This window comes from Lithobates pipiens, unplaced genomic scaffold (assembly GCF_037356315.1).
Source record: "Lithobates pipiens isolate NorthernLeopardFrog02 unplaced genomic scaffold, aLitPip1_a1.2 Scaffold_3, whole genome shotgun sequence".
Lineage (NCBI taxonomy): Eukaryota > Metazoa > Chordata > Amphibia > Anura > Ranidae > Lithobates > Lithobates pipiens.
In genome coordinates, this window is record NW_027507790.1 from 249,278,536 (window position 1) to 249,306,438 (window position 27,903).

The window sequence follows — 27,903 nt, forward strand, 5'->3', positions numbered from 1 at the left end:
CTCCGTGACATACAGCGCTGACAGCAGCTCCGTGACATACAGCGCTGACAGCAGCACCGTGACATACAGCGCTGACAGCAGCTCCGTGACATACAGCGCTGACAGCAGCTCCGTGACATACAGCGCTGACAGCAGCTCCGTGACATACAGCACTGACAGCAGCTCCGTGACATACAGCGCTGACAGCAGCTCCGTGACATACAGCGCTGACAGCAGCACCGTGACATACAGCGCTGACAGCAGCTCCGTGACATACAGCGCTGACAGCAGCTCCGTGACATACAGCACTGACAGCAGCTCCGTGACATACAGCGCTGACAGCAGCTCCGTGACATACAGCGCTGACAGCAGCACCGTGACATACAGCGCTGACAGCAGCTCCGTGACATACAGCGCTGACAGCAGCTCCGTGACATACAGCGCTGACAGCAGCTCCGTGACATACAGCGCTGACAGCAGCTCCGTGACATACAGCGCTGACAGCAGCTCCGTGACATACAGCGCTGACAGCAGCTCCGTGACATACAGCGCTGACAGCAGCTCCGTGACATACAGCGCTGACAGCAGCACCGTGACATACAGCGCTGACAGCAGCTCCGTGACATACAGCGCTGACAGCAGCACCGTGACATACAGCGCTGACAGCAGCTCCGTGACATACAGCGCTGACAGCAGCTCCGTGACATACAGCACTGACAGCAGCTCCGTGACATACAGCGCTGACAGCAGCTCCGTGACATACAGCGCTGACAGCAGCACCGTGACATACAGCGCTGACAGCAGCTCCGTGACATACAGCGCTGACAGCAGCTCCGTGACATACAGCGCTGACAGCAGCTCCGTGACATACAGCGCTGACAGCAGCTCCGTGACATACAGCGCTGACAGCAGCTCCGTGACATACAGCGCTGACAGCAGCTCCGTGACATACAGCGCTGACAGCAGCTCCGTGACATACAGCGCTGACAGCAGCACCGTGACATACAGCGCTGACAGCAGCTCCGTGACATACAGCGCTGACAGCAGCTCCGTGACATACAGCGCTGACAGCAGCACCGTGACATACAGCGCTGACAGCAGCTCCGTGACATACAGCGCTGACAGCAGCTCCGTGACATACAGCGCTGACAGCAGCTCCGTGACATACAGCGCTGACAGCAGCTCCGTGACATACAGCGCTGACAGCAGCTCCGTGACATACAGCGCTGACAGCAGCTCCGTGACATACAGCGCTGACAGCAGCTCCGTGACATACAGCGCTGACAGCAGCTCCGTGACATACAGCGCTGACAGCAGCTCCGTGACATACAGCGCTGACAGCAGCTCCGTGACATACAGCGCTGACAGCAGCTCCGTGACATACAGCGCTGACAGCAGCACCGTAAGCAGCCCCAGGAGGAAGTCAGCACAGCACAGGGATGGTGTGATCCCCTCATAATAAGAACCCCCAGGAGGAAGTCAGCACAGCACAGGGATGGTGGGAGCCCCTCATAATAAGAACACCCAGGAGGAAGTCAGCACAGCACAGGGATGGTGGGAACCCCTCATAATAAGCAGCCCCAGTAGAAATATGACACCGCTCAACCTCTTCAAAGAGGAGGGTAGGGGCATATAGTACGGTGTGCTTTTTTGGGTCAGGGAAGTGAGCCAAATGAATTAAGAAGGTCTGTGTGCTTGATTCCAAAAATTGTTTATAGACATATACATGGTCTACTGATCACATGTGTTGAATTCCTCCGAGATCCATGCCTCATTCATTTTTAGAAATGTGAGGTAGTTAACACTGTGGTGAGCTAGGCGAGTACGCTTATCGGTCACAATCCCCCCTGCTGCGCTGAACGTCCTTTCGGACAGGACACTGGATGAGGGGCAAGCCAACAGTTCGATTGCAAATTGGGCAAGCTCTGGCCAGAGGTCAAGCCTGCCCACCCAGTAGTCTAGGGGTTCATCACTCCTCAGAGCGTCCACATCGGCCGTTAACCCAATGTAGTCGGACACCTGACGGTCTAGGCGTTCCCTGATGCTGGATCCGGATGACACCTGTCGATGGGTCGGCTGAAAGAATGACCTCATATCCGAAGTCACCAACACATCTTCAAACCGGCCTCTTCTTGCAGGCGCTGTTGGATTGGTACCCGCAAATCCTTCTCTGGGAGTGGGAATTGCTCCTCTGCCAGCGCACGCAAAAGCAGAATGCAGCATTTCTCGAAGCAAGGCCTGGAAGTGCTGCATTCTGACAGCCCTCTGCGACGGCGGTAACATTTCCGCCATTTTGTGTTTGTACCGGGGGTCTAAGTACGTTGCCACCCAGTACTGGTCCTTGACCCTCATGCTTTTTATACGGGGGTCCCTATTAAAACACTGGAGCATGAAGGCCCCCATTTGCACTAAAGTGGAAGCGGTGTGGTGGCCTGGCTCCTGCTCATCATCCAGGATAATGTCGTCCTCTTCATTCTCCTCTCCCCATCCTCGCACAACAGGGATCCCAGAAAGGTTTAAAGCATGCTCTTCTTGCTCCTGCTCATCCGCCCCGGCACCATCCTCCTCTGACTCCTCATCAGACTCCTGTTGTTGACTTGTCTCAGATAGAGTAGCCCCCCCTGGGAATTCATCCAGCATTGCGACTTCCTCATCTTCCCGCTCCTGCTCCTCCACAGCCTGATCAATGACACGACGCAATGCACGCTCCAGAAAGAAGGCATAAGGTACCATGTCACTGATGGCGCCATGGCTGCGACTGACCAGTTTGGTGATCTCCTCAAATGGCCGCAGAAGTCTGCATGTGTCGCGCATGAGCAGCCACTGGCGCGGTGAAAAAAAACCCAGCTCCCCAGAACCGTTTCTTTCGCAGAGTTCATACAGGTAGACGTTAACTGCACGTTTCTGCTGGAGCAGCCTATCAAGCATATAGAAGGTTGAGTTCCATCGCGTCGGGCAATCGCAAATAAGACGTCTGACCGGCAGATGGTGTCGCCGCTGAATGTCAGCAAGGCGAGCCATGGCCGTGTAAGATCTTCTGAAATGGGCCGAGATTTTCCTTGCCTGCCGCAAGATGTCCTGGACCCCAGGGTATTTGACAAGGAATCGCTGCACGACCAAGTTTAAGACGTGTGCCATGCACGGCACGTGCGTGATTTTGCCCTGTTTCAATGCGCTAAGCAGATTGGCACCGTTGTCACACACCACTTTACCAACTGTCAAATTGAGCGGTGTTAGCCACTCATCTGCCTGTGAACGCAAAGCTGAAAGGAGTGCCGGGCCAGTGTGGCTCTTTGCTTCCAGGCACAACAGACGCAGCACGGCATGGCAACGTCTCACCTGGCATGTGGAATAGGTTCTGGGGAGCTTGGGCGGTGCAGTGGAAGAGACGCTAGCAGCGGAAAAGGAGGAGGCAGCTGAGGAGGAGAGGGAGGAGGATGGAGTAGGAGGAGGAGAAGAAGAGTCAGGCCTGCATGCAATCCGTGGCGGTAAAACCAAATCTACACGGGTGCCACGGGTTACATGCTTGACGGCCGTCAGAAGGTTCACCCAGTGGGCAGTAAAACTGATATACCTTCCCTGCCCGTGTTTGCTAGACCACGTGTCTGTGGTCAGATGTATCTTGGCACCGACACTGTGTGCCAGAGATACATTCACTTGCCGCTGAACATGGCCATATAGCTCTGGGATGCCCTTCTCTGAGAAATACTTCCTTCCTGGGACCTTCCATTGTGGTGTTCCAATGGCCACAAATTTGCGAAAGGCCTCCGAGTCCACCAGTTTATATGGCAGTAGTTGGCGGGCTATGAGTTCTGACAAGCCAGCCGCCAACCGTTGGGCAAGAGGGTTATCCGGCGTCATCATTTTTTTACGCTCAAACATTAGGCCCACGGAAGCCTGCCTTTTTGCAGAAAAATGTGAGCTTGGCGTGATGGAAGGTGGAGTGGAGGACAATTGTGAGGAGAGAGGAGAAGGAGAAGTAGAAGACGAGGCTGGACGGTGAGAGCCTGCAGTGTGGCTTTGTGTGTTCCGTTGCTCCCACTGGGCTCGGTGATGGCTGCTCATGTGCCTTCTTAAGGCGGTCGTCCCTAGGTGAGTATTGGGCTTACCGCGACTAACGCGTTGACTGCAAAGATTGCAGATGGCAACGCTATTGTCAGCAGCGGACACGTTAAAAAAAGCCCACACTGCGGAGCCATGTGCCGGTGTCCTGGGAGCGCCAGATGTGACCGTACATGGTCGATGACTCGCTCCTGATACATTTGCAGTCTGCTTTGTCCCTGCTGTGCAATGTAAGTCATTGCTGCTTCTCCTCCCTATCTGCTGGTCCATATCTCCCTCTGAACTCCCCTCCTCTTCCTCTCTTGTGGGCACCCACGTGACATCACTAGACACGTCATCATCAACGTCACCTTCCCCACCGCTATAAGTAGAGTAGGCAGCAACACCGGGGACCAACCTCCTCCTTGGGCTGATCTGGGTACTGGCGTCAGACTGCTGAGTAGCGCTTGTTGCTACCTCCTCTTCCTGATCCAATACCAAGAGTGGCTGCGCATCAGAAATGTCCTCTTGATATGGATCGGAAAATAATTCCAGTGACTCAAGCGGAAGGTATGTGGTGGTGGTGGTGGTGGTCGTGTTGTTGGTGGTAGTGTCTTTGGGGGTGCACATAGCAGAGAGTGAAGAAGAGGGTGCAGATCGAGAGGATGAGGAGGGTGCAGAAGAGTAAGGCTGAGCGAGCCACTCAACCAAGTCTGGTGCATCCTTTAAAGTAATTGAACGCACCTTCTGCAACTTCCCACTTTGGCTCAAGCCTGTTGCTCCTGCCCTACCCCTACCACCCCTGCGGAAGGGCCTGCCTCTTCCTCTGCATGTCATTTTTTAAATGACCCTGTGACAAAACTCTTAGTCCCTATACCGCTGAAGGACTGCTGCAGTATAGGTGAGCGGTCAGCAGTGGTGCACGTCAACCCTATCTATTGTGGACCTATAGCGGTCCTTACAGAACAGCAGACTGTACCGCACTCAAGCCTATGTACCGTAGCACCCTATACCAAGTTACCAGTCCTTATAAGAACTTTTGTGGACCAAGCAGGTTGTGTATTAGTGTTTAGCAGACTGTACGTCAGTCCCTATACCGCTGAAGGACTGCTGCAGTATAGGGCAGCGGTCAGCAGTGGTGCACGTCAACCCTATCTATTGTGGACCGATAGCGGTCCTTACAGAACAGCAGACTGTACCGCACTCAAGCCTATGTACCGTAGCACCCTATACCAAGTTACCAGTCCTTATAAGAACTTTTGTGGACCAAGCAGGTTGTGTATTAGTGTTTAGCAGACTGTACGTCAGTCCCTATACCGCTGAAGGACTGCTGCAGTATAGGGCAGCGGTCAGCAGTGGTGCACGTCAACCCTATCTATTGTGGACCGATAGCGGTCCTTACAGAACAGCAGACTGTACCGCACTCAAGCCTATGTACCGTAGCACCCTATACCAAGTTACCAGTCCTTATAAGAACTTTTGTGGAACAAGCAGGTTGTGTGTTAGTGATTAGCAGACTGTACGTCAGTCCCTATACCAATGAAGGACTGCTGCAGTATAGGGCAGCGGTCAGCAGTAGTGCACGGCAACCCTATGTATTGTGGACCGATAGCGGTCCTTACAGAACAGCAGACTGTACCGCACTCAAGCCTATGTACCGTAGCACCCTATACCAAGTTACCAGTCCTTATAAGAACTTTTGTGGACCAAGCAGGTTGTGTGTTAGTGATTAGCAGACTGTACGTCAGTCCCTATACCAATGAAGGACTGCTGCAGTATAGGGCAGCGGTCAGCAGTAGTGCACGGCAACCCTATGTATTGTGGACCGATAGCGGTCCTTACAGAACAGCAGACTGTACCGCACTCAAGCCTATGTACCGTAGCACCCTATACCAAGTTACCAGTCCTTATAAGAACTTTTGTGGACCAAGCAGGTTGTGTGTTAGTGATTAGCAGACTGTACGTCAGTCCCTATACCAATGAAGGACTGCTGCAGTATAGGGCAGCGGTCAGCAGTAGTGCACGGCAACCCTATGTATTGTGGACCGATAGCGGTCCTTACAGAACAGCAGACTGTACCGCACCCAAGCCTATGTACCGTAGCACCCTAGACAGACCAAGTTACCAGTCCTGATAAAGAGCTTTGTGGAACAAGTGAGTTGTGAATGATTAGCAGACTGCAGCAGAAGGGCAGCAGTCAAGTATAATATTCTTTCTATATTTGGAAGAAAGAATATTATACGTGTACAAGCCTATTACCGTACCACTGATACCAGTCCTGAAAAGAACCTTTGTGGAACTAATAGTAACAGCAAGTCTTTAAAATTATCCTCACTGCCTGACACACTGCTTCCTGCCTGTCCCTATACAAATTGGCAAAAAAGAGTAGGCTGGAACGATTAGCTGGAACAGCTCTTTTGTGGACCTGATAGTAACAGCTAATGATGATGATGATGATGATGATGAAGAAAGACTAATCTGGCTGAGCTGTCCCTAAAATAGCAGCATACAGCGCTCTGTCCCTTTATCTAAACTGACAAAAGAAACTCAGGCTGCTGACCTAACACCTATACCAGTCCTGAAAAGAACTTTTGTGTACCAAATAGCTAGCGTTTTCTCTGTCCCTACTCCACACAGGATCCTTTCCCTACAGTGACAGAAGAAAGAATGTAAAATGGCCACCGGATCGGGTGTATTTATAGGTTAGGGGGAATGTCCAAGTGTCCATGAGCTGTCATGTCTCAATTGGTTGTCCTGTAACACATGATAAACGTGTCACGAAAGGTTAAAGTTCTTGTATACATTAAACACGTAAGTCCGCCGGGGCGAACGACGGAAAAAGGCGTTCGAACCCGCGGACGGCGAAAGTCGGAAATTCGCCGCGAAACGACCGCCGGGCGAACCGTTCGGCCATCACTATTCAGTACTTTTTTTGTGAACTTTGAGGATAAATTGCTGGTTAACTGATATTCCTCTTCACAACAAATAGTGCAGTGTGACCTTACCTCAACCTCCATAATGGTGTCTTCAGTGTCCCCAATTTCAGAGGTGGAGATGGAGGGGTAGTTGGAGTCAGATTCCAAGCTGCTCTGGTTGGAGGGATTCCTACGGTGTCCAGGGGTTTGCTAAAAAAAAAAAAAAAAAATCATTATATGCCATTAGAATAATCTGGGAATTTATTTCTTTATTTTATGGTTTGTGACCCCATTCGAGAGATTTATCCTTGCTCCCTGAAATAGTGACATTGTGTCAGAGAAGCAGGAAGTGCTTTGAAAAAAGAGGCAGCGACAAAAACACTTCTATTAGATTGGGAAAGGATTTACAGTTGTTTTTATTTTTTATTGTGGTTTATATCCCGGTGACACTCATGCCCCTAGTTTTTCATCCGGATGTCACAGGAGCAGGAAGTGAGGGGAAATCAGAGTCACCAACAGCAATAAAAATCTGATATTGTTTCTAATATGTCTTCATTCTATTCAAAGCTAAAATGTTTTAGCTGGAGCTTAACCCTTTCCAGCCGGCAGGAGGCAGCCCTTGAAAAGCTTGTAACGCCGGAGCTGTTACATGGGCCTCCCTCCCATCAGGTGATCACTGTGGTTGGCTGCCACATGATCGAAAGCCTGTCCATCTGCCCCTGAGTATAAAGTGTCCAGATGCTGCCGGTGAGCGTGATTCCAGCATAAAACAAGGAGACTGGCCCTCTGTCATGTTGCCACAGAACTTCTGTAAATTAATGCCCAAAAGAGAATGCCATGTAGACCTCCAATCTCAGATTCTGCGCATGCGCAGATGTGCCAAAGGGTTTCAGGTCCAGACAAAACACTGAAGCGCATGCGCAGCGGCGGAATGCTGTCAAAATTCTAAACAATTTGTGTTTTGCATATGTTCTGAACATTTCTGAAGCATGTGCAGATGTGCTGACGGACTCTGACAAGATCTGAAGGCCAGGCAGAGCCCTTCGGGACACATCTGTGAACATCTCAGAAATACAAAAATTGGAGCATTGAAAACAAATGAAAAGGAACTAGAGTTCTTCTACAAGGGGTTTAAAGAGAGTGAGGGAATAAGCCAACATTATTAAAGGGTAATGCCCCGTACACACGAGAGGGATTAAGTCTGACAGACCTCCAAAGGAGTTCCGACGGAGTTCTGGCGGACTTTTCGACCGGACGGACTTGACCACACACCATCACACCAAACTCCGACGGAGTCGAACGTGATGACGTACGACTGGATTCGACGTAGGAAGTTCATAGACAGTAGCCAATAGCTGCCCTAGCGTCGGTTTTAGTCCGTCGGAGTAGCACACACACGAGCGAATTTTTCGAAGGGGACCGGGTCCGGCGGAGTTCCGTCGGGAAAATTTGAAGCATGCTTCATTTCTAAAGTCCGTCAGACTTTTGCGAAGCTAAAGTCCGTTGCAGCCCACACACGATCGGATAGTCTGACGGACTCGGTCTGACGGACTTTGGATGTTGAAAAGTCCGCTCGTGTGTACGGGGCTTAAGTTCACCTTTACAGAAAATCTGTAAGGTGAGCTTCCACTGGACCCCCTCCCCATCTCCTCGGTGCTGCTGTACCGGAGTCCCACGATCCCCCGCTGTCAGACACTGGGATGCCGCTTCACCAGTCCAGGAACTCTAATTGCTCAGCACTGTCACATAGACGGTGCTGACCAATCAGAATTCGTCTAGCCTGCCCTGTGAGCACTATTGGAGAGGAGAGGAAGCCAGGATTTCAAATCCCCGGACCAGTAAAGTGACGTCCTGGTGCCTGACAGCGGGTGATCACGGGACTCCTATACAGCAGGACTGGGGAGATGGGGAGGGGGTCCAGTGTAAGCTCACCTCACATATTTTCCGTAAAGGTGAATTTACCATTTTGCTTATTCTCTCACTCTCTTTAACCCCTTGTAGAGAAACTCTAATCCCCTTCCATTTGTCTTCAATGCTGCCATATTTGTATTTCTGACACGTTCACAGATGTGCCGAAAGGGCTCTGCCTAGCCTTCAGGTCTTGGCAGCTCCCTTCAGCACATGCACTAGGAATTTTCAGAACATACCCTTTAAGGCTGCTTTCACACTGATGCGGTGCTGTGGGAACAGCGCAGCGTATCCTCAGGTTTGGTGCGGGTTAGCCACGATTTTCCCATAGAGTTCTATTATGTACAGTAAAACCTTGGTTTGAGAGTAACTTGGTTTCAGAGCGTTTTGCAAGACAAGCACCATTTTTTTTTATTATAAATCATGACTTGATATACAAGTAGCGTCATGTCACAACTGAGTATAAAAGAGAAGAGAGGCGACTCTAAGTGTAGCAATATGGTTACATTTAATAAAGGTACGATATTTAGCAACTCACATGGTTGTTGATTAATAGAGGCACATCTAAGTATGCAGGCATCCGGGGTAAAGCTGTCCACATAGACCGTCCTCCGTGCCGCCATCAACATCATCCCTCCCACGCTGCGCTCCATGAGCGGTTCAAGTCTCGTTTTCAGATCGCTCTACTGCAGGGTAGTTTTTCCGGTCACGATTGTAGACTGACAGCGGTGAAATCCGGCAGTGCGGAGGATGGTCTATGTGGACAGCTTTCCCCCGGATGCCTGCATACTTAGATGGGCCTGTTTTAATCATCAACCATGTGAGTTGCTAAATGTTGGACCTTCATTAAATGTAACCATATAGCTACACTTAGAGGCGCCTCTCTTCTCTTTTATACTCGATTTCCTGATGGATTTTGCTTCTAATCCCCTTGTGGAGGTTTCCAGTTGTGGATGGACATTTTATGGTTACACAACATTGCTATAATGTTTTTATATGGACTATAAACTTTAGGACCTATGAATAAATGGTTGTGGAACTAATCATTCCAGTTTCCATTATTGCTTATGGGGAAATTCGCTTTGATATACAAGTGCTTTGGATTACAACCATGTTTCTTGAACAATATACACTCGCAATCCAAGGTTTTACTGTATTGAAATGTTGGTGCTCTAACTGAAAGTTCACCAAAACTCCTGATGCACCGTGGGACATAATATAACTCTATGGTAAAGTGCAACTAACCAGCACCAAACCTACAGGTACACTGCGGTCAAACCGCATCACATCACTGTGAGAGAAGCCTTACTGATGAGAACAGTGACAAAGCTCACCTTGATAAGCGTGACCTCTTCCCGCAAGTTGTCATATCTCTGCTCCAGACGGGTATACTCCTTCACCAGATTTTGATAGCGAGCCCGCTCCTCCTCCAGGTCCTTCTGGAACTGCAGGTTTTCCTTCACTCCTTCGCTTTGCGTAAAATCATCTTAAAATAAAAAAAAAGACCAAACAATGACGTCTACATCATCCTCTAAACAATCTAACAATCAGTCGGGCACTCCGGGACAAAGGCAGGCAGGGGGAGGCACCAAGTACAAATAATTGGGAATATTTGATGATCATCCTGCAACGGTTAGAAGTTTCTCCACACCGGCTCAAAGCGCGTCTCAGATCTGGCGAGATTGGGGTTGGTCTGAAGCAGCAAACACTCATATTAATCTTGTTGAAAAAGGTATGCAAAAATGTCCCAGATCCTCAGATCAGATACTTGAGCCAACATCAAAAAATAATATTCCAAAATCAAAGACATAAACTATATAAACGCGCGGATAAACAAGCCTCAGACGGCATTAGCATGGGATAAGCGTCTGATCCGCAAACTGCATGTGGCTTTGTAAAAGCTCTCCAGAAAATACATCTTGGAGGAACGTACTTTGTTCTCTCTGCCTCGAGGCGCTGACGTGAGCTGCATAACTTTAGGAGAAAATGAGATTAAACATTCACACTTTGCAAAGGATCCGGTTAAATTAAACTAAAGTTGTTTTTATTCCCATTTTGTGTTAATAAGTAACGAGCCATCTCACTGGGCTCAGTAGGGAAAACAGTAACACTAAGACCCCTTTGACACTGGGGCGTTTTTCAGTTTTTTTTTCATGTGCTTTAGCGTTAAAAAAAGTGCCTGAAAGAAGCCGCAACTGCAATCCCAATGTAAAAGCCCGAGTGCTTTCACACAGAGATCCCTTTCACACTGGAGCGTTTTTCAGGCGCTTTAGCGTTAAAAAAGCGCCTGAAAGAAGCTGCAACTGCAATCCCAATGTAAAAGCCTGAGTGCTTTCACACTGAGGCGCTCCGCTGGCAGGGCATCAAAAAAAGTCCTGCAAGCAGCTTCTTTGCAGCGCTTTTGGAGCGGTGAATGCAACGCTCCTAAAGCGCCCCTTCCCATTGAAATCAATGGGAAGCGCCTGAAAAACGCCTGAAAAACGCTATTGGCAGCAGCGTTTTGTGGGCGCTTTTAACCCTTTATTTGGTCACTAGCAGGGGTTAAAAGCGCCCCAATAACGCTCGCAAAAACGCTGGTAAAGCGCTGCTAGTTCAAGTGGCGCTTTACGACCATTTTTCGGGCGCTGACATTGTGAAAGGGCTCTTAAAGCACTTGGGCTTTCACATTGGGACTGCAGATGAGGCTTCTTTCAAGCGCTTTACAGGCGCTTTTTTTAACGCTAAAGCGCCTGAAAAAACGCCTGAAAACGCCCCAGTGTGAAATGGGTCTTAATGCCCTCTACATCTTCAAAGGACCAAACTTTACATTTAATGCAGAACTCCAGGTACAAAACTCTCATTTATAAATAATTCTTGATAACCTCAAAGGATATACACTCATAGGTCACTTTATGGAGGTACACCTTGCTAGTATCGGGTTGGACCCACTTTTGCCTTCAGTACGGCCTTAATTCTTCGTGGCATAGCTTCAGCAAGGTGTTCCTCAAGATTTTGCTCCATAGTGACCTGATAGCATCATGCAGGGCCGTCTTTAATATTGATTGGACCTTGGGCAAACATTTTCTTGGGCCCCCTCTTCCACGCAATTTCGCTCTCCACATGCTTTGAGACATACAATAAATATCAGCCAGACTCAAAATCAGTTTACTGATTCAGATCAGGCAGTGATTTTGATTGGTTGCCAGAGGTTACAGTATATCATTACCATTTACTGACTGGCTGCTAGAGGTTACAGCACACATTATGGCTCACTGTTATTTTCTAGATGTTACAGCACATGATTTCTGCTTGTTGATTGGTTGCTAGAGATTACTGTACATCAATACTGCTCACTGATTGATTGCTAGAGGTTATTGAACATCTATGCCACTCACTAATTGGTTGTTAGAGGTTACTGCTCATTATTACTGCTCACTGATTGGTTGCAAGAGGTTAGGACACAGCATTACTGTTCACTGATTGGTTGCTAAAGGTTACAGCACATCATATTCTCACTGCCTGCCTGTATATTCACATGCACCAAAATTTAGGGTGCTGTGGCATCATGTTATTTTGAAGAAGGGTTCCACCTCCAATTTGCTTACTTTTGCAGAACAGGCTGATGTTAGGCTTAATGACCACAGTTGTAGGCAGGACTTTCAAGCATGCTCCATTAACTCCCCAGTGGGCAGCATTCATCAGAAATGATGGTGGATGTGACCTCAGGGGGACATGATATACATATGAATGCCACCTCTATTTACATATTAATGCTGTGGTCCACAGCTATGTAAATATTAACGCTGTCGCTGTTTACATATCAATGCAGGTTATTTACATGTAAACACAGGGCCTGCAGGTGAGTCATCTGTAAATGGCAAAAGGGCAGAGCTGGACAGCAGCAGCAGAAGTTTACACTGAGATAATGGGACACAGCACGGGACTAAAACTTAGAGAAACAAGGGAATTTAAGCTGGGCTAGTTGACAAGTATGTGGCAGCTGCTTTGGGCCCCACTACAATGATAGGGCCCGGGGCAACTGCCCCTTTTGCCCTGCCTTAAAAACGGTCCTGGCATCATGTAGTTGCTGCAGATTTGTCGGCTGCACATCCATGATGGGAATGTCCTCAGGGCCGTCTTTAATATTGATTGGACCCCCCCATGCAGTTTCACTCTCCATCTGCTCTGACACATACAATAAATAGCAGCTAGACTTAAAATCTGTTTACTGTATTAGATCAGGCAGAAATTGCGATTGGTTGCCACCAGTTACAGCATATCATTACTGCTTACTGACTGGTTGCTAGAGGTTACAGCACACATGGCGGCTCACTAATTAGTTGCTAGAGGATACAGCACATCATCTCCTCACTGCAGGGTAGCATGATGTACATATAAATTCTGCCTTTATTTACATATCAATGCCGCTGCTATTTACTTAGTAATGCCACCGCAATTTACATATGAATGCCGGTTATTTACATGTAAACACAGGGTCTGCAGGTGTCATCTGTACACAACAATAGGGAAGAGCCGGGCAGCATTAGCACCAGTACTTCACACTGAGATATCGGCACACAGCACAGGACTAAAACTTCAAGGGACAAGGGAATTTAAACTGGGATAGTTGGCAAGTATGAGGCAGCTGCTTTGGGCCCCACAGCAATGACAGGGCCCAGGGCAGCTGCCCCTTTTGCCCTGCCTTAAAGACGGCCCTGAATGTCCTGTTCTACCACATTCCAAAGGTGCTCTATTCAATGAGATTTGGTGAGTGTGGAGACCATTGGAGTACAGAGACCTCATTGTCCAGTGGTGAGATGATTGGAGCTTTGTGACATGGGGCATTATCCTGCTAGAAGGAGCCATCAGAAGATGGGGACACTGGAGTCATAAAGGGATGGACATGGTCAGCAACAATACTCAGGAAGGGTGTGTGTTTAAACGATGCTCAGTTGGTACAAAGGGGTCCAAAGTGTGTCAAGAAAATATCCCCCCCACACCATTACACCACCACCAGCCTGAACAGGTGATACAAGGCAGGATGGATCCATGCTTCATGTAATTTACACCAAATTCTGACCCGACCATCTGAATGTTGCAGCTGAAATCGAGACTCATCAGACCAGGCAACGTTTTCCCAATCTTCTATTGTCCAATTTTGGTGAGTTGAATGAATTGTAGCCTCAGTTCTATTCGTAGCTGACAGGAGTGGCACCCAGTGTAGTCTTCTGCTACTGTAGCCCATCTGCTTCAAGGTTTGATGTGTTGTGCGTTCAGAGATGGTATTCTGCATACCTTGGGTATAACGAGTTACTGTTGCCTTTCTATCATCCCGAACCAGTCTGCCCATTCTCCTCTGACTTCAACAAGGCATTTTCCTCCACACAACAGATCACTGGATATTTTCTCTTTTTCGGACCATTCTCTGTAAGCCAGAGAGATGGTTGTGTGTGAAAATCCCAGTAGATCAGCAGGTTTTGAAATACTCAGACCAGCCCGTCTGGAACCATGCCATGTTCAAAGTCAATTAAATCCCCTTTCTTCCCCATTCTGATGCTCGGTTTGAACTTCAGCAAGTCATCTTCCCCACGTCTAGATGGCTAAATGCATTGAGCTGCTGCCAAGTGATTGGCTGATTAGCAATATGTGTTACCAAGCAATTGAACAGGTGTACCTAATAAAGTGACCGTGAGTGTATATCTAGTTTGTGTGCAACAAATGCCTTAACAAACCCAGATATTACCTTGTAAAAGTAGCAGTGATATCACCACTTTGCTCTACATAGGCTGTGCAGAGACCAGAGCTGGAAGAAGAACCTTGCAGGCTCCACCCACTACAGGATGCCAGTGTTTCATCAGATTTGCTGACCCGTCAGAACATGTAACGGAAGTGATGGCCCGTCACCGGCATCTTGCTACACCCTGCACTCCTCCATAGTAAGGATACACTGAGAAGGGGGCAAGCAGACATCTTGTTACACCCATCAGAGTTTTGCATTTTACACTTATTTTTAAAGCGGAGTTCCACCCAAAAATGGAACTTCCGATTTAAGGGAAGGTGACCCCCTGACATGCCACATTTGGCATGTAATTTTTTTTTGGGGGGGGGTGGGGGGTGGAAACCCTCTTTTTAGAGGGTCCCAGCTTCCACTTCCTCCTGGGGCACCGCGGCGCCGGAACGAAGCTCATCTCTCCCCTCTCCCGCTACTATCAGTCTGCCCAGTGAGATGGAAGAGTGCTGCTCTCGTGCACAATGCTAGATCAAGATCGGGTTCAGATACAGTGCATCCAGAAAGTATTCACAGCGCTTCACTTTTTCCACAGTTTGTTATGTTACAGCCTAATTCCAACATTGATTAAATTCAATATTTTCCTCAAGATTCTACAAATAATACCCCATAATAGCAACGTGAAAGAAGTTTATTTGAAATCTTTGCACATTTATTAAATATAAAAATGAAAAAAATCCCATGTATATAAGTATTCACAGCCTTTGCTCAATACTTGGCTGAAGCACCTTTGGTACCAATTACAGTCTCAAGTCTTTTTGAGTGATGCTACAAGCTTGGCACACCTAGTTTTAGCCCCCCCTTTGTTATCTTTGCTGTGTGCTTAGGGTCGTTGTCCTGCTGGAAGATGAACCTTCTCCCCAGTCTGAGGTCCAGAGCGCTGTGGAGCAGGTTTTCATGAAGGATGTCTCTGTACATTGCTGCACTCATCTTTCCTTCAATCCTGACTAGTCTCCCAGTTCCTGCTGCTGAATAACATCCCCACAACATGATGCTGCCACCACCATGCTTCACTGTAAGGATGGTGTTGGCCAGGTGCCTGGTTTCCTCCAGACATGATGCTTGTCATTCAGGCCAAAGAGTTCAATCATTGTTTCATCAGACCAGAGATTTTTTTTTCTCATGGTCTGAGAGTCCTTCAGGTGCCTTTTCGCAAACTCCAGGTGGACTGTCTTGTGCCTTTTTCTGAGGAATGGCTTACGTCTGGCCACTCTACCATAAAGGCCTGATTGGTGGAGTGCTGCATAGATGGTTGTTCTTCACTGGATCACTCAGTTTGGCTGGGCGACCCGCTCTAGGAGGAGTTCTGGTGGTTCCAAAATTCTTCCATTTACAGATGATGGAGGCCACTGTGCTCATTGGGACCTTCAATGCTGCAATTTTTATGTACCCTTCCCCAGATCTGTGCCTCGATACAATCCTGTCTTGGAGGTCTACAGACAACTCCTTGGACTTCATGGCTTGGTTTGTGCTCCGACATGCACTGCTAACTGTGGGACCCGTATATATAGACAGGTGTGTGCCTTTCCAAATCATGTCCAATCTACTGAATTTACCACAGGGGGACTCCAATCAAGTTGTAGAAACATCTCAGTGATAATCAGTGGAAACAGGATACACCTGAGCTCAATTTTGAGTGTCATGGTAAAGGCTGTAAATACTAATGTACATGGGATTTTTTTTAATTTGAATAAATTTGCAAAGATTTTAAACAAACTTCTTTCACATTGTCATTATGGGGTATTGTTTGTAGGATTTTGAGGAAAATAAGAAACGTAATCCATTTTAGAATAAGGCTGTAACATAACAAAATGTGGAAAAAGCGAAGCACTGTGAATGCTTTCCGGATGCAGTGCATATATAAGCCCCTGTACACATGGTCGGAGATTCAGACGGAATGTGTCCGATCGGACCGTTTTGTCGGATATTTCGACTGTGTGTGGTCTCTATTGGACTGTTTCCGTCGGAGTATCCGACGGACCAAGTTTTCCAACTTGGTAAAATTTTCCCTGACAAAATGCTCCGATCGGACATACTCCGATCATGTGTAGAGAATTCTGATCGGACAAAGTGCCACGCATGCTCAGAACAAATTCCTACACCAAAGCTATTGGCTACTAGCCTGAACGTAGTCCCATCGTAACGAAATAACGTCATCACGTTCTGTTTCCGACAACTTTGTCCGACCGTGTATGCGCAACAGTTTCGGACAAAATCCGACCGATTTGGTTGTCGGAATGTCATAACGTGTGTACAAGGGCTAAGAGGTGAGGGGGGGAATCCAGTGGCACAGATTTTTTTTTACCTTAATACATGAAATGGATTAGGGTTAAAAAAAAAACCTTTAGGCTTTAGAACCACTTTAAGCATAAGCCCCTTAAATAAACGCGCATAATCTGATAACATGGCACTCACCTTCAGAGCGGAGGAGGATTCGTTGATTGAGCTCTTCTTTCTCTTCCTTTAGGTGACTGTTCTCATCTTCTAGTTCAGAGATTCGCTGGATGAAGTGATGTAAAGAAGAGAGGCATTGATCAGTTTTTAAACTGCAGCTAACCATCTGACAATGTCACTAGTTAGAAGTGATATGGACAAAGATGGCAATAAAATCTGAGAGAGGCTTTAACCTTCTTCTGCTCTATCCAAAACAATAAAAAATTATTGGAGCTTTCTCACACCAAAAGAGCACTGTCTGTTTTGTATATGTTGGGTGAACTTCCAATAGTCGGGGAACACTTGCTCTGAATCAGTAGAGAACATTCAAGTGAACATTCACAAGTGAAAATTACCACTCGTGCCCTTCCTCCCCTTAACAAATTTACAAAAAAAAAAGTTTTTAGGGAATGGGTGCCTTTTTGTGGCAGGTACCTACTTCCCCAATTCTCGTCTAGAGGAGAATTATGCCAGCTTGGCCCCCAAACTTGCCCTCCTCCCCATCTCCCTCCAACCACAGCCTCCTGGGACATGTGACATGTCCCAGGAGGCTGTGGGACCAGCCTTACAGCACTACTGGGCCTCACGCATGGGAGGTGGGGAGCCAGGAAGTCGCAGGCCGCTCCTATATCCAACATAGAAGCACCATAGAGCCGAAGCTAGGCAAAGAACCAATACTGCCAAAGTGTCAGTTTATTAAAAGTTTTGTAGCTTCTGAATTAATTATTTTTTTTAAAACAAGAGTGAATATCTCTTTAAAGTGTAACTATAGGCAAAACGTTCTTACTTTTTTGGATCGAGTAAGGGAGGGTTATAACCCCAGTCAGATTGTCCCACTGCAGATATTTCACATCACTTCCTGTCCCGTAGCCAAACAGGAAGTGAGACAAAATCCCTGCAAATTAAGAGAATTCCTTGGGGACCAGAACTGGTATCCCCATTGGAAAATTTCCCTTCTATTACTTACCTTGGGGACAACCCAAAATTTGGGATTCTCTTTTACTTTCACTTTTAATGATCAATGGTAAACAGGACAGATAGAGAGGGGGAATCACCCTACTGCAATAAAATCATCAGTTGTTCCAATCCCTTTCCACAAAACACACAAAACTAAAAAAAAAGTTTTGCCTTTAGTTATACTTTAAGGTCAACATCATATGAACAGTTTAGCTGTTTGGTATATGGTTTCCACTTACCTCAAAGTAGAAGTCCATTCAAAAGCTAACCAAGTCTAAAACCTACTTCTACCCCCCATCCTTTGCAGGGTTGCTAGTATAGGGCTTAGAATTGGGTGGGAGTAGGTTTAAGCTTAGCAAGGTTTTGACTTGCCGTCTTCGTTAAATCCTAAGTGCCCCCCTCCCTACCTCAATCACCCCCTCTTTTCCCCCCAGAAGCCCCTGTTTAGATTATAAAAGCTTATATGTTTAGCTTAATGTTTTATACTTACCCTTTTCAGATGTCTTCAGGCAGGTCAAATGAAGTAAAGGGTCGTCTTCTTACTCTGCATTTTCCCTATCTCAGAATGGTCCTCTGCTGATACAGAGAGCAGAGCTGACGTGATGTAGACAGCGACACTCTCTGTTTCAATACACTATGAATGAAGGGCACTGTGGCGGAACCCCCTTAAGGTCCAGCAGTATGATGCCTATTCACTTATAGCATGTTCTCAGTCTTCATAGTTGAATGGTGAAAAACTGAGGGCATCTTGAAGTGGAGTAGAAGTACTGCAGGGGACAACTCAAGATTTAAGATGGTTTTTGCTACCTGAGCTGCTTTTTTATTAAGCCCAATTTGGGTCCCATCAGAAAAAATGAATGAAATTGTTTAACATCACATTCTCGTTGGCTTGGAATGCTATGTGAGCAAGGTACTAGTAAGGGTGTGACAGTTCACTGGCCCAGCTAGCCTCAATTTTATTATATACACACATATATATATATATATATATATATATATATACATATATATATATATATATACACACATACATATACATACACCATAATTTAACAAGAGGAATTTTAAGTTAAAAAAAGGGACAGGTCAATATAAATATAACGTGGCTATTCAACCAGTGTCCTTGTCCTTGGAACCTGTGACCAGGCTATGGATATGGCCAAGAATTTACAGCAGAAAAGCTGAACTATTGAGAAGACAGCTTGAATGACTTTAGTGATGTTTGAGGAAAAAATATTTTGCAGCTACAAAGATCAGTGAATACTTTTTTTAAAGCTCAAATACCAACTGTTAAGAATATGTAAATACCTGAATACCCATAGCCTGGCGCTGGTTCACTTTAAGTGCTAAATCTTCTCTTTGCCACTATGTCTCCATCAACCCAACCACCCCTCTAACTTGAAATCCTCCTAGACATTGTCAATATCCCTCAGTATTCTGCCATATATTAGTCTTTGGTGAGTCTACTGTTGCCCTAGGTCCAACTTCTCTGCTTCTAGAGGTGATCAGGTAGGAGCTTGGTGGGGAAAAAAAAAAAAGAATACTGGGAATGTTCATTCTCACCGACTCTTTTTCGAGTCTCTTTGTTCCTTTCACAGCACCTCCCAATTTTATTTGGTGTGCCTCACCATTTGAAGAGCCATGCTAAAGGGAATAGAAGATATACCTGCTGTAGCTGCTGCTTCTCGCTCATATAGGAGTCCTCTACAATCTTCCTCTCATCTCTGCTCCTTTCCAGTTCTGCCCTCAGAGCCTCGATCTCCTCCTGCAGGCTGGCCAGTTGGTTATCATCCTGCTGGTTCTGCCGTTGTCGCTCTAGTTCCTTCTGCAGTTTCTCCACCTCTGTTGAGTGAGAAGTCGTCACTATCACTAGCTGCTCCTTCAGGTCCTTGTAGTCTTTGTTCTAGAGGAAACAGACAGGGATCATTGCACATCAAAGACAAGCCGAGGGTTTTTTATAGCAACTGTTGTAACCTGCAACTCCCCTCCCACACCTCAGAGCATTAACACACCTTTCATATGTATTATATTGTTTTTTATCAAAGTGTGGACATGTGGGATTCCTGCGTCAACAGGAGTGAAACCATCTCACTGGGCTTCATGGAAACCTGCCATTGTTGACTGGCTGTCTATAGCATTACTGGTCCAACACAAGCAGGTTGGGTCAAAATAAAGTCACAACCCCTTATGTAAATACTTGGCTGAACTACTAAAAGCAATGTATTAGGCAAGACAACCAGGCAAGAAGTGTTTTCAGAAGGAGTCAGAAACTGAAACCATGCTCAACCAAGGATCTGTGGAACCTTAGGATCCCTCCAGAGATTGTTAGGGGCTGATTGACCTCCTATCTGATGGTGCTTGCATAGCTCCAGCACTAGGTGGCAAAATCAGCAGCTGACCCAGCTATCTTTTTTAGTTGTCTGTAAGTTTGGTTATCCAATCACCACTGTAAGAGATGCATTCTTCCTACTAACCACCAATGTAAGTGATTTGTTCCCTACTGACATTGGAGGAATTGGGTTCCTGAGACCAGAAAATTGTTTTAGGGTTTCCTCATGAGGTAAAAAAAAGTTCAGAAAGTGACCCTGTAATGGTTAAAATACTGTAAAAAGACAACCAAAAGGTCCCTGCAATAAAAAAAAATCTATTGTACTTGCCTATCCAATGGGCCATGTCTTCCATCTCCCCTCCAATTCCAGTGCTAAAGCCTTTCGCCAGGCTCTTCAACATTCATGCAGTGTTGAATTCCTGTGCTCTCCTTTAACACACACATTCCAACTCCTATGACACGACAGTACACTGTTGTGACATAGGGGTCATAAGAAAGAACCACACAACAATGAACACGTGCATCTGACACTCATGGAAGTGTTGAATGCCAAAGAGGTTGACGGAAGACATGGCCCACCAGAGAGGTAAGAATAATGTCCCATTTTTTCCAATATTTTTTATTGGTTATATTAAAAAAAAGTTACAAAAAAGTTCAGACTATTTCAGATTGTTCATTACAAAGCTCTTTCATTACAGGTAGGAACAACAATAGGAGTAAAGGTGAGAAATAGATTCCCAAAGGTCAATAGTGAGAAAGCATCACACCCAAGACTCCGGGGTATTCGTTGATTTACAGCAGCCTGTTGCATTACTAGTCTTTTAGTGTTTTGATAGCAGCACAACAAATACTCTTGCGCACAAGTGTGCTGATCTGGTGATCTAAAGTTCAGGATGGATAATGTCTCAGGCCTTGCTGCCCTCCAGGATAGGGATATTCTAGCAGTCAGAAAAATAAAGAAAAGAGGGCGTACCAGACTTGTGCATTATCCTTTGATGAGTTTATTATAAGAATGAATTAAAAACTACTCACAAGCTTGCGAAAGAAAACCGCAATGTGAAAGATTTAAACTGATGGCAATCGGTCTGATATCGACAGTCTCCAGGTGATAATGGGAAGGACAAGAGAACCACTGCTGGCTGACGCGTTTCGAAGGGATACCTTCTTCCTCAGAGCCTCTTTTAGTGTTGCCTGAGTATTAAGGGGCCTAAGTGCCACAACAAGGCCAGCTATGGTAACCTTCTGTCCAGGAAGAAAATGAACACAAGTGCACAACTCAGATGCACGCTAAATGCAAAGAGACACAGTCCTCCAAGGAACCCGCTTAGTAAATTAAGTAGTCCGCAGGGTCTTAGCCTAAACATTCCTTTGGACAATATTGCAGCATAAGAATAATATCTCTTATATTGCTGATGTGAATATATAACAAATATGTGTAAAGCGCTGCGTGAATTGACGGCGCTATACAAGTACCTGTAAAAATAATATTGCAGAGCTGCCTTTTTGAAAAAAACCTGACAGGGTCACTTTCGTAAAAAAATAATAACACTATCAAAAGATATAGGAAGCCAAAGTGTAACTGAAAAACAGTACTTTTTCAAAGAACTGATAACCAACAACCTGCAGTATATGTGTAACCTGCAGAACTGTTTGTAAGCTAAAAATAAAGAAAAAAACACAAAAAAAAAATAATAAAAAGCTTATTCTGTATATTTCTGGTTTACTAATGACTGTATTGTGTTAGTGTGACACACAAGAGAGCCTAGTAAGAAAAGGGTTATTGTGTTGAGTTCATGCACAAAGCTCTGTCTGGGTGTAACTAGGACAGGAAGAAGTGCGATTGTGCGATGTCTCTGCTGACAGATGACTTATATTCCATGACCGATACAGACACCAAATACCTTTTATCTACTCCTATTTGTTTCCCTCTCACTGCCCATGGAGTTTAAATCCCATCGGGTAGGCCCTCAAACACTCATTTTTTTGGCAAACAGAACTAAATTTAGGAAAAATCGAACACTGCAAATACATGGTACAACACAATCATTTGATATAAGAAACACATGTTTGATAGAGCAAAAGCTCTTAAGGGGCAATGCAGGACAATCCTGGAAGAACATCCTATTGAATTCCACCACACTGATCTTTTTCTTTGTTGCATCAAACAATTGTAATGCAAGTTATTTTTAAAAGATGAAATCTAAGATTGTCATTGTTGGGTTAATGGCCGACAAGATTGGTGTGTAGCCAGAATGAGAACCGTTTAACCTCAGCCACTAGATATAAGCTCTGAGATTCCAGCTGTAGATTGGTGGGTCCGGTATGGTGTCGGTGACTGTAAAGCAATACAGGCAGTTTTTAATACTAGACACATGAGGTCGTATGTTTCTGTTTCCACTGTCGAGTCTTCTTCTCGCAGGGAATTAAATGCACCATTATACTTGGATGGATGAGCAGTGACTGACAACCTTTCAGATGAATACTGGCAGTGCATCTTCTGGTACCCAAGAAGTCGGATGGTGGAGAAAAGGAAGGGTCTTTTACTTGCAAAATCGACAAAAACCTCTATTTGGTGGGATTTTGGAAGAAACGATAAGAAAAAAAGTAAATTTATAAAAAATATTTCATTTATTTTACTAAATTATTTTACAAAATTCATCAATTCATAGAAAATGCATAACAAAGAAAAATATACAATCTAAATCTATTCTAAAAACAATGAGTTGTGAAAAAATGAATGATACTGTCTGCTTGATGATCCTAAGGCCCCCAGAAAACTGGTGGTAGCGGAAAGAGCGGGTCATCCAGGGTCTTTTGCTTACTTCATCTAATGCCGCGTACACACGATCAGACTATCCGGTGGACTTAGTCTGGCGGAAAAACCGACGGAAAGTCCGCCAAATTTCCAAACCAGCGGACCTGCCCACACACCAGACTTTTCCTGGCGGACTAGGTCCGGCGGACTATCCGCCGTACTTTTGAAATGAACGGACTTGCCCACACACGGAGAAAAGTCAGTTAATTTTGAACGCGGCTCCAGGTAGCCAGGACAAGCGAAGGAATTCAGTCAATGTTGCCGCCTTTGGCAGCGAGATTGACACATCGCTAGCCCCCCTCACCTGGTATGGACTTAAAAAACGCTGAAAAAAATGGCATGGGGTCCCCCCCAGGTCCATATCAGACCCTTATCTGAGCACGCTACCCGGCCGGTCAGGAAAGGGGGTGAGGACAAGTGAGCGCCCCCCCCCCCCCCGGCTGGCAGCCGTACCAGGCCGCATGCCCTCAACATGGAGGGGTGCTTTGGCCCCCCCACCCCAAAGCACCTTGTCCCCATGTTGATGAGGACAAGGGCCTCTTCCCAACATCCCTGGCCATTGGTTGTTGGGGTCTGCGGGCGGGGGGCTTATCTGAATCCGGGAGCCCCCTTTAATAAGGGGGCCCCGGATACCGGCCCCCCACCCTATGTGAATGAGTATGGGGTACAATGTACCCCTACCCATTCACCTGTGAAAAAAATGTAAATAAAACACAACACACAAGGGTTTAAAATAATTTATTGTTCAGCTCCGGGGGTCTTCTTCCGTCCTGGGGGGGTCTTCTCGCCGGACTCCTCTGCTATCTTCTGCTAGCTCTTTTACTAGCGGAGGAGCCCGGCTTTCTTCTTTGCCGCCGCCCGGGGGTCTTCTTCCGACTTAGGGGGTCTTGTCCCCCTCTTCAGTTCTTCTTGCCGGGCCTCCGCTCCTTCTTCCAACTCTTTACTGGCGGTGGCCCGGTCTTCTGTCACCGCTGTCGCCGCTGTCTTCGCTGCCTTCTGTTCTTCTCTTCTTCTTCCTTGAGATGTTGACTCGTCGCTGTCTCTGACCGTAATGACAGGGACGTGTTGCGCAGCGACTTATATAGGGACAATGGACGGGGTCACATTTAATTGAGCTTGTGTATGTACAATGTATATAAAAAGTCTAGACAACCCTGTTAAAATGTCAGGTTTCTGTGATGTAAAAATACAAAAACTAGACAAAGATAAATCGTCAACTTTTTCCACCTTTAATGTGACCTATAAACTGTACAACTCAGTTGAACAACAAACTAAAATATTTTAGGTGGAGGGAAGTAAAAATAATAAAATAACATATGGTTACATAAGTGTTCACACCCTCAAACTAATACTTTGTTGGAGCACCTTTTGATTTATTACAGCACTCTGTCTTTTTGGATATGAGTCTATCAGCATGGCACACCTTGACATGGCAATATTTGCCCACTCTTCTGTGCAAAAAACACTCCAAATCTGTCAGATTGCGAGGGCATCTCCAGATTGCCTCAAAGATTTTCAATGGAATTCAGGTCTGGGCCATTCCAAAACTGTAATCATCTTCTGGTGAAGTCATTCCTTTGTTGATTTGGGTGTATGCTTTGGGTCCTTGACATGCTGAAAGATGAAGTTTCTCTTCATGTTCAGCTTTCTAGCAGAAGCCTGAAGGTTTTGTGCCAATATTTACTGGCATTTGGAACTGTTCATAATTCCCTCTACCTTGACTAAGCCCCCTGTTCCAGCTGAAGAAAAACAGCCCCAAAGCATGATGCTGCCACCACCATGCTTCACAGTGGGTATGGTGTTCTTTTGGTGATGTGCAGTGTTATTTTTGCTCCAAACACATCTCTTGGAATTATGGTCAAAAAGTTCAACCTTGGATACATCACACCCGTACACATTTTCCCCACATGCTTTTGGGAGACTTCGGATGTGTTTTTGCAAAATTTAGCCAGACTTGGATGTTTTTCTTTGCAAGAAAAGACTTCCGTCTCGTCACTCTACCCCATAGCCCAGATATATGAAGAATACAGGAGAGTGTTGTAACATGCACCACACAGCCAGTACTTGCCAGATATTCCTGCAGCTACTTTAATGTTGCTGTGGGCCTCTTGGCAGCCTCTCTGACCAGTTTTCTTCTTGTCTTTTTATCAATTTTGGAGAGCGGTCCAGTTCTTGGTAATGTCACTTTTGTGCCATATTTTTTTCCGCTTGACGATGACTGTCTTCACTGTGCTTTCCATGGTATATCCAACGCCTTGGAAATTCTTTAGAACTGATGATGGCAGATGTGTACCGACTGCTATTTAACATGAGTTTGAATGTGATTTCTTAACTCTGAACGCAGCTACATCCCCAGTTATGCAACCACATTTTAATTTTTAATTTATCCCCCCCCCCCCCGCCCCCCCAAAAAAGATTTCGGTTTGTTTTTTCAAGTGAGTTGTACAGTTTATAGGTTAAAGGGGGAAAATGTTCTGAAATAATTTATCTATTCTATCCTGACATTTTAACAGGGGCATGTATACTTTTTATATCCACTGTATATATACAATATATATATATATATATATATATATATATATATATATATATATATATATATATATATATAGACACACACACATATACATGCACACACATTATATATAAAATTATAAATATGTATATGATTTAATGTTTACTGTATATACATTGACACACACATACACACACACACAGTGTGTATATATATATATATATATATATATATATTATTGTGCATGCATGAGAGATGGTACAAGAAAGGGTTGCAGCCCAGAAAGCTTATTTTATTGTTCATACATCAGTGAAAGTCACAAGCTTTATAAAGGGCAGGGATGCCTGAAATACCAATGTAACTTTTGCTGGCTGATGTATGGGCAATAAACTGAGCTCTCCTTTTCTGGTGGTCATCTGTGACACACCTTGTATATATACATAGTTTACGAGTCTGTGCATGCAACAAGGTGTGTCACTGATGTGCATACATACAGTACTGTGCAAAAGTTTTAGGCAGGTGTGAAACGATGCTGTATAGGAAAAATGCTTTTAGAAATAGAAGTATTACCGTAATAGTTTATTTTTTATCAATTAACAAAATGAAAAGAAAATGAACAGAAGAGAAACCCAAATCAAATCAATATTTGGTGGGACCACCCTTTGCCTTCAAAACTGCATCACTTGAAGGAACTCTGCAGGTAGGTTGTTCCAAACAACTTGGAGAACGAAGCACAGATCTTCTGTGGATGCAGGCTGCTTCAAATACTTCGGTCTCTTCATGTAATCGCAGATGGACTCTGGAATGTTGAGATCAGGGCTCTGTGGGGGTAAAGCCACCACTCCTTGTTCTTTACACTGAAGATAGTTCTTAATGACATTGGCTGTATGTTTGGGGTCATTGTTATGCTGCAGAATAAACTTGGAGCCAATCACACACCTCTCTGATGGTATGGCATGATGGGTAAGTATCTGCCTGTATTTCTCAGCATTGAGGACACCATTGATCATGGCCAAATCTCCAACTCCATTTGCAGAAATGTAACCTCAAGCTTACAAGGAACCTCTGCTATGCTTCACTGTTGCTTGCAGACACTCATTGTACGGCTCTCCAGCTCTTCGCCAACAAAATGCCTCCTGCTACAGCCAAATATTTCATGTGTTGACTCATCAGTCCAGAGCTTATGCTGCCATTTTTCTGCCCTCCCAGTTCCTATGTTTTCATACATAGCCGAGTCTCTTAGCCTTGTTTCCATGTCAGAGGTATGGCTTTTTGGCAGCATTTCTTCCATGAAGACCACTTCTGGCCAGACTTCTCCAGGCAGTAGATGGGTGTACCTCGGTCCAATTGGTTTCTGACTGTTTTGAGCAGATGGCACTGCTGGACATCTTCCGATGTCAAAGGGAAGTAAGCATAACGTATCTTTCATGTCCTTCGCTGACCACTGCGTCTTCAGACCTCAAAGTTGCCTGATCAATGGTGTCCTCAATGCTGAGAAAGACAGGCAGATACTTCTCAATCATGCCATACCATCAGCTTAGTTCTCAAAGATGTTTGGAACAACCTACCTGCCGAGTTCCTTCAAAAACTGTGTGCAAGGGTACCTAGAAGAATTGATGCTGGTTTGAAGGCAAAGGGTGGTCACACCAACTATTGATTTGATTTGGGTTCCTCTTCCATTCATTTACTTTTCTTTTACTCATTTTGTTATATACACACATAGTATACTATATATCCACCCTATGCACTTTCATAAGACCAAGCAGTTCAACAAAAGTCAGAGTGATAGGGGTTGGGACAAAACCATAGGACTGTTGAGGATGCCAAATTTTTTTTTCTCTAAGTAAGCAAGCAACTTTCTTGCGTCCTTCCTTAAATCTTAGTGTGGTTTGTGTATTTCTTCCAAATCTGCACAGTAATCCAGTGTGAGACTTCCCTTCTGTAAAGGAGCCTCCTGTAATAAAGACCGGTCACTGCTGATCTGTCCCAATGTACAAGGTGACTGGTCTTGTCTCCGCCTCCTTCTGTAATTTTCTGAAGGCAGCCTGTAGTGGGTGGAGCCTGCCCTCCCTCCCTCCCACAGCTCTGCTCTCTGTACCGGCTATGTACAGCACAGGTATGAGATCACTGCTACTTTTACAAAGTAATATCTGGGTTTTCAAAGGCATTTGCTGTATTTATATTCTTTGCAGGTATTAAGGAATATATTTAAAAGACCGATTTTGTGTCTGGAGTTAAAGTGGT

The 27,903-nt window shown here is 45.6% G+C and overlaps 1 protein-coding gene across 2 annotated transcripts in view; it reads right to left on the minus strand.

The window, feature by feature from the left end:
• Nucleotides 1-27,903, minus strand: part of MYO5B (myosin VB) — a 382,616-nt gene that overhangs the window by 51,737 nt on the left and 302,976 nt on the right. For both annotated transcript variants that reach the window (XM_077463013.1, XM_077463012.1), the window contains exons 22-25: nt 19,667-19,903; nt 17,026-17,110; nt 10,178-10,329; nt 7,026-7,145 (exon numbers count right to left, since the gene is read on the minus strand). In XM_077463013.1, the coding sequence (XP_077319139.1) occupies nt 7,026-7,145; nt 10,178-10,329; nt 17,026-17,110; nt 19,667-19,903 (594 nt within the window). The remainder of the gene's footprint in view (nt 1-7,025; nt 7,146-10,177; nt 10,330-17,025; nt 17,111-19,666; nt 19,904-27,903) is intronic.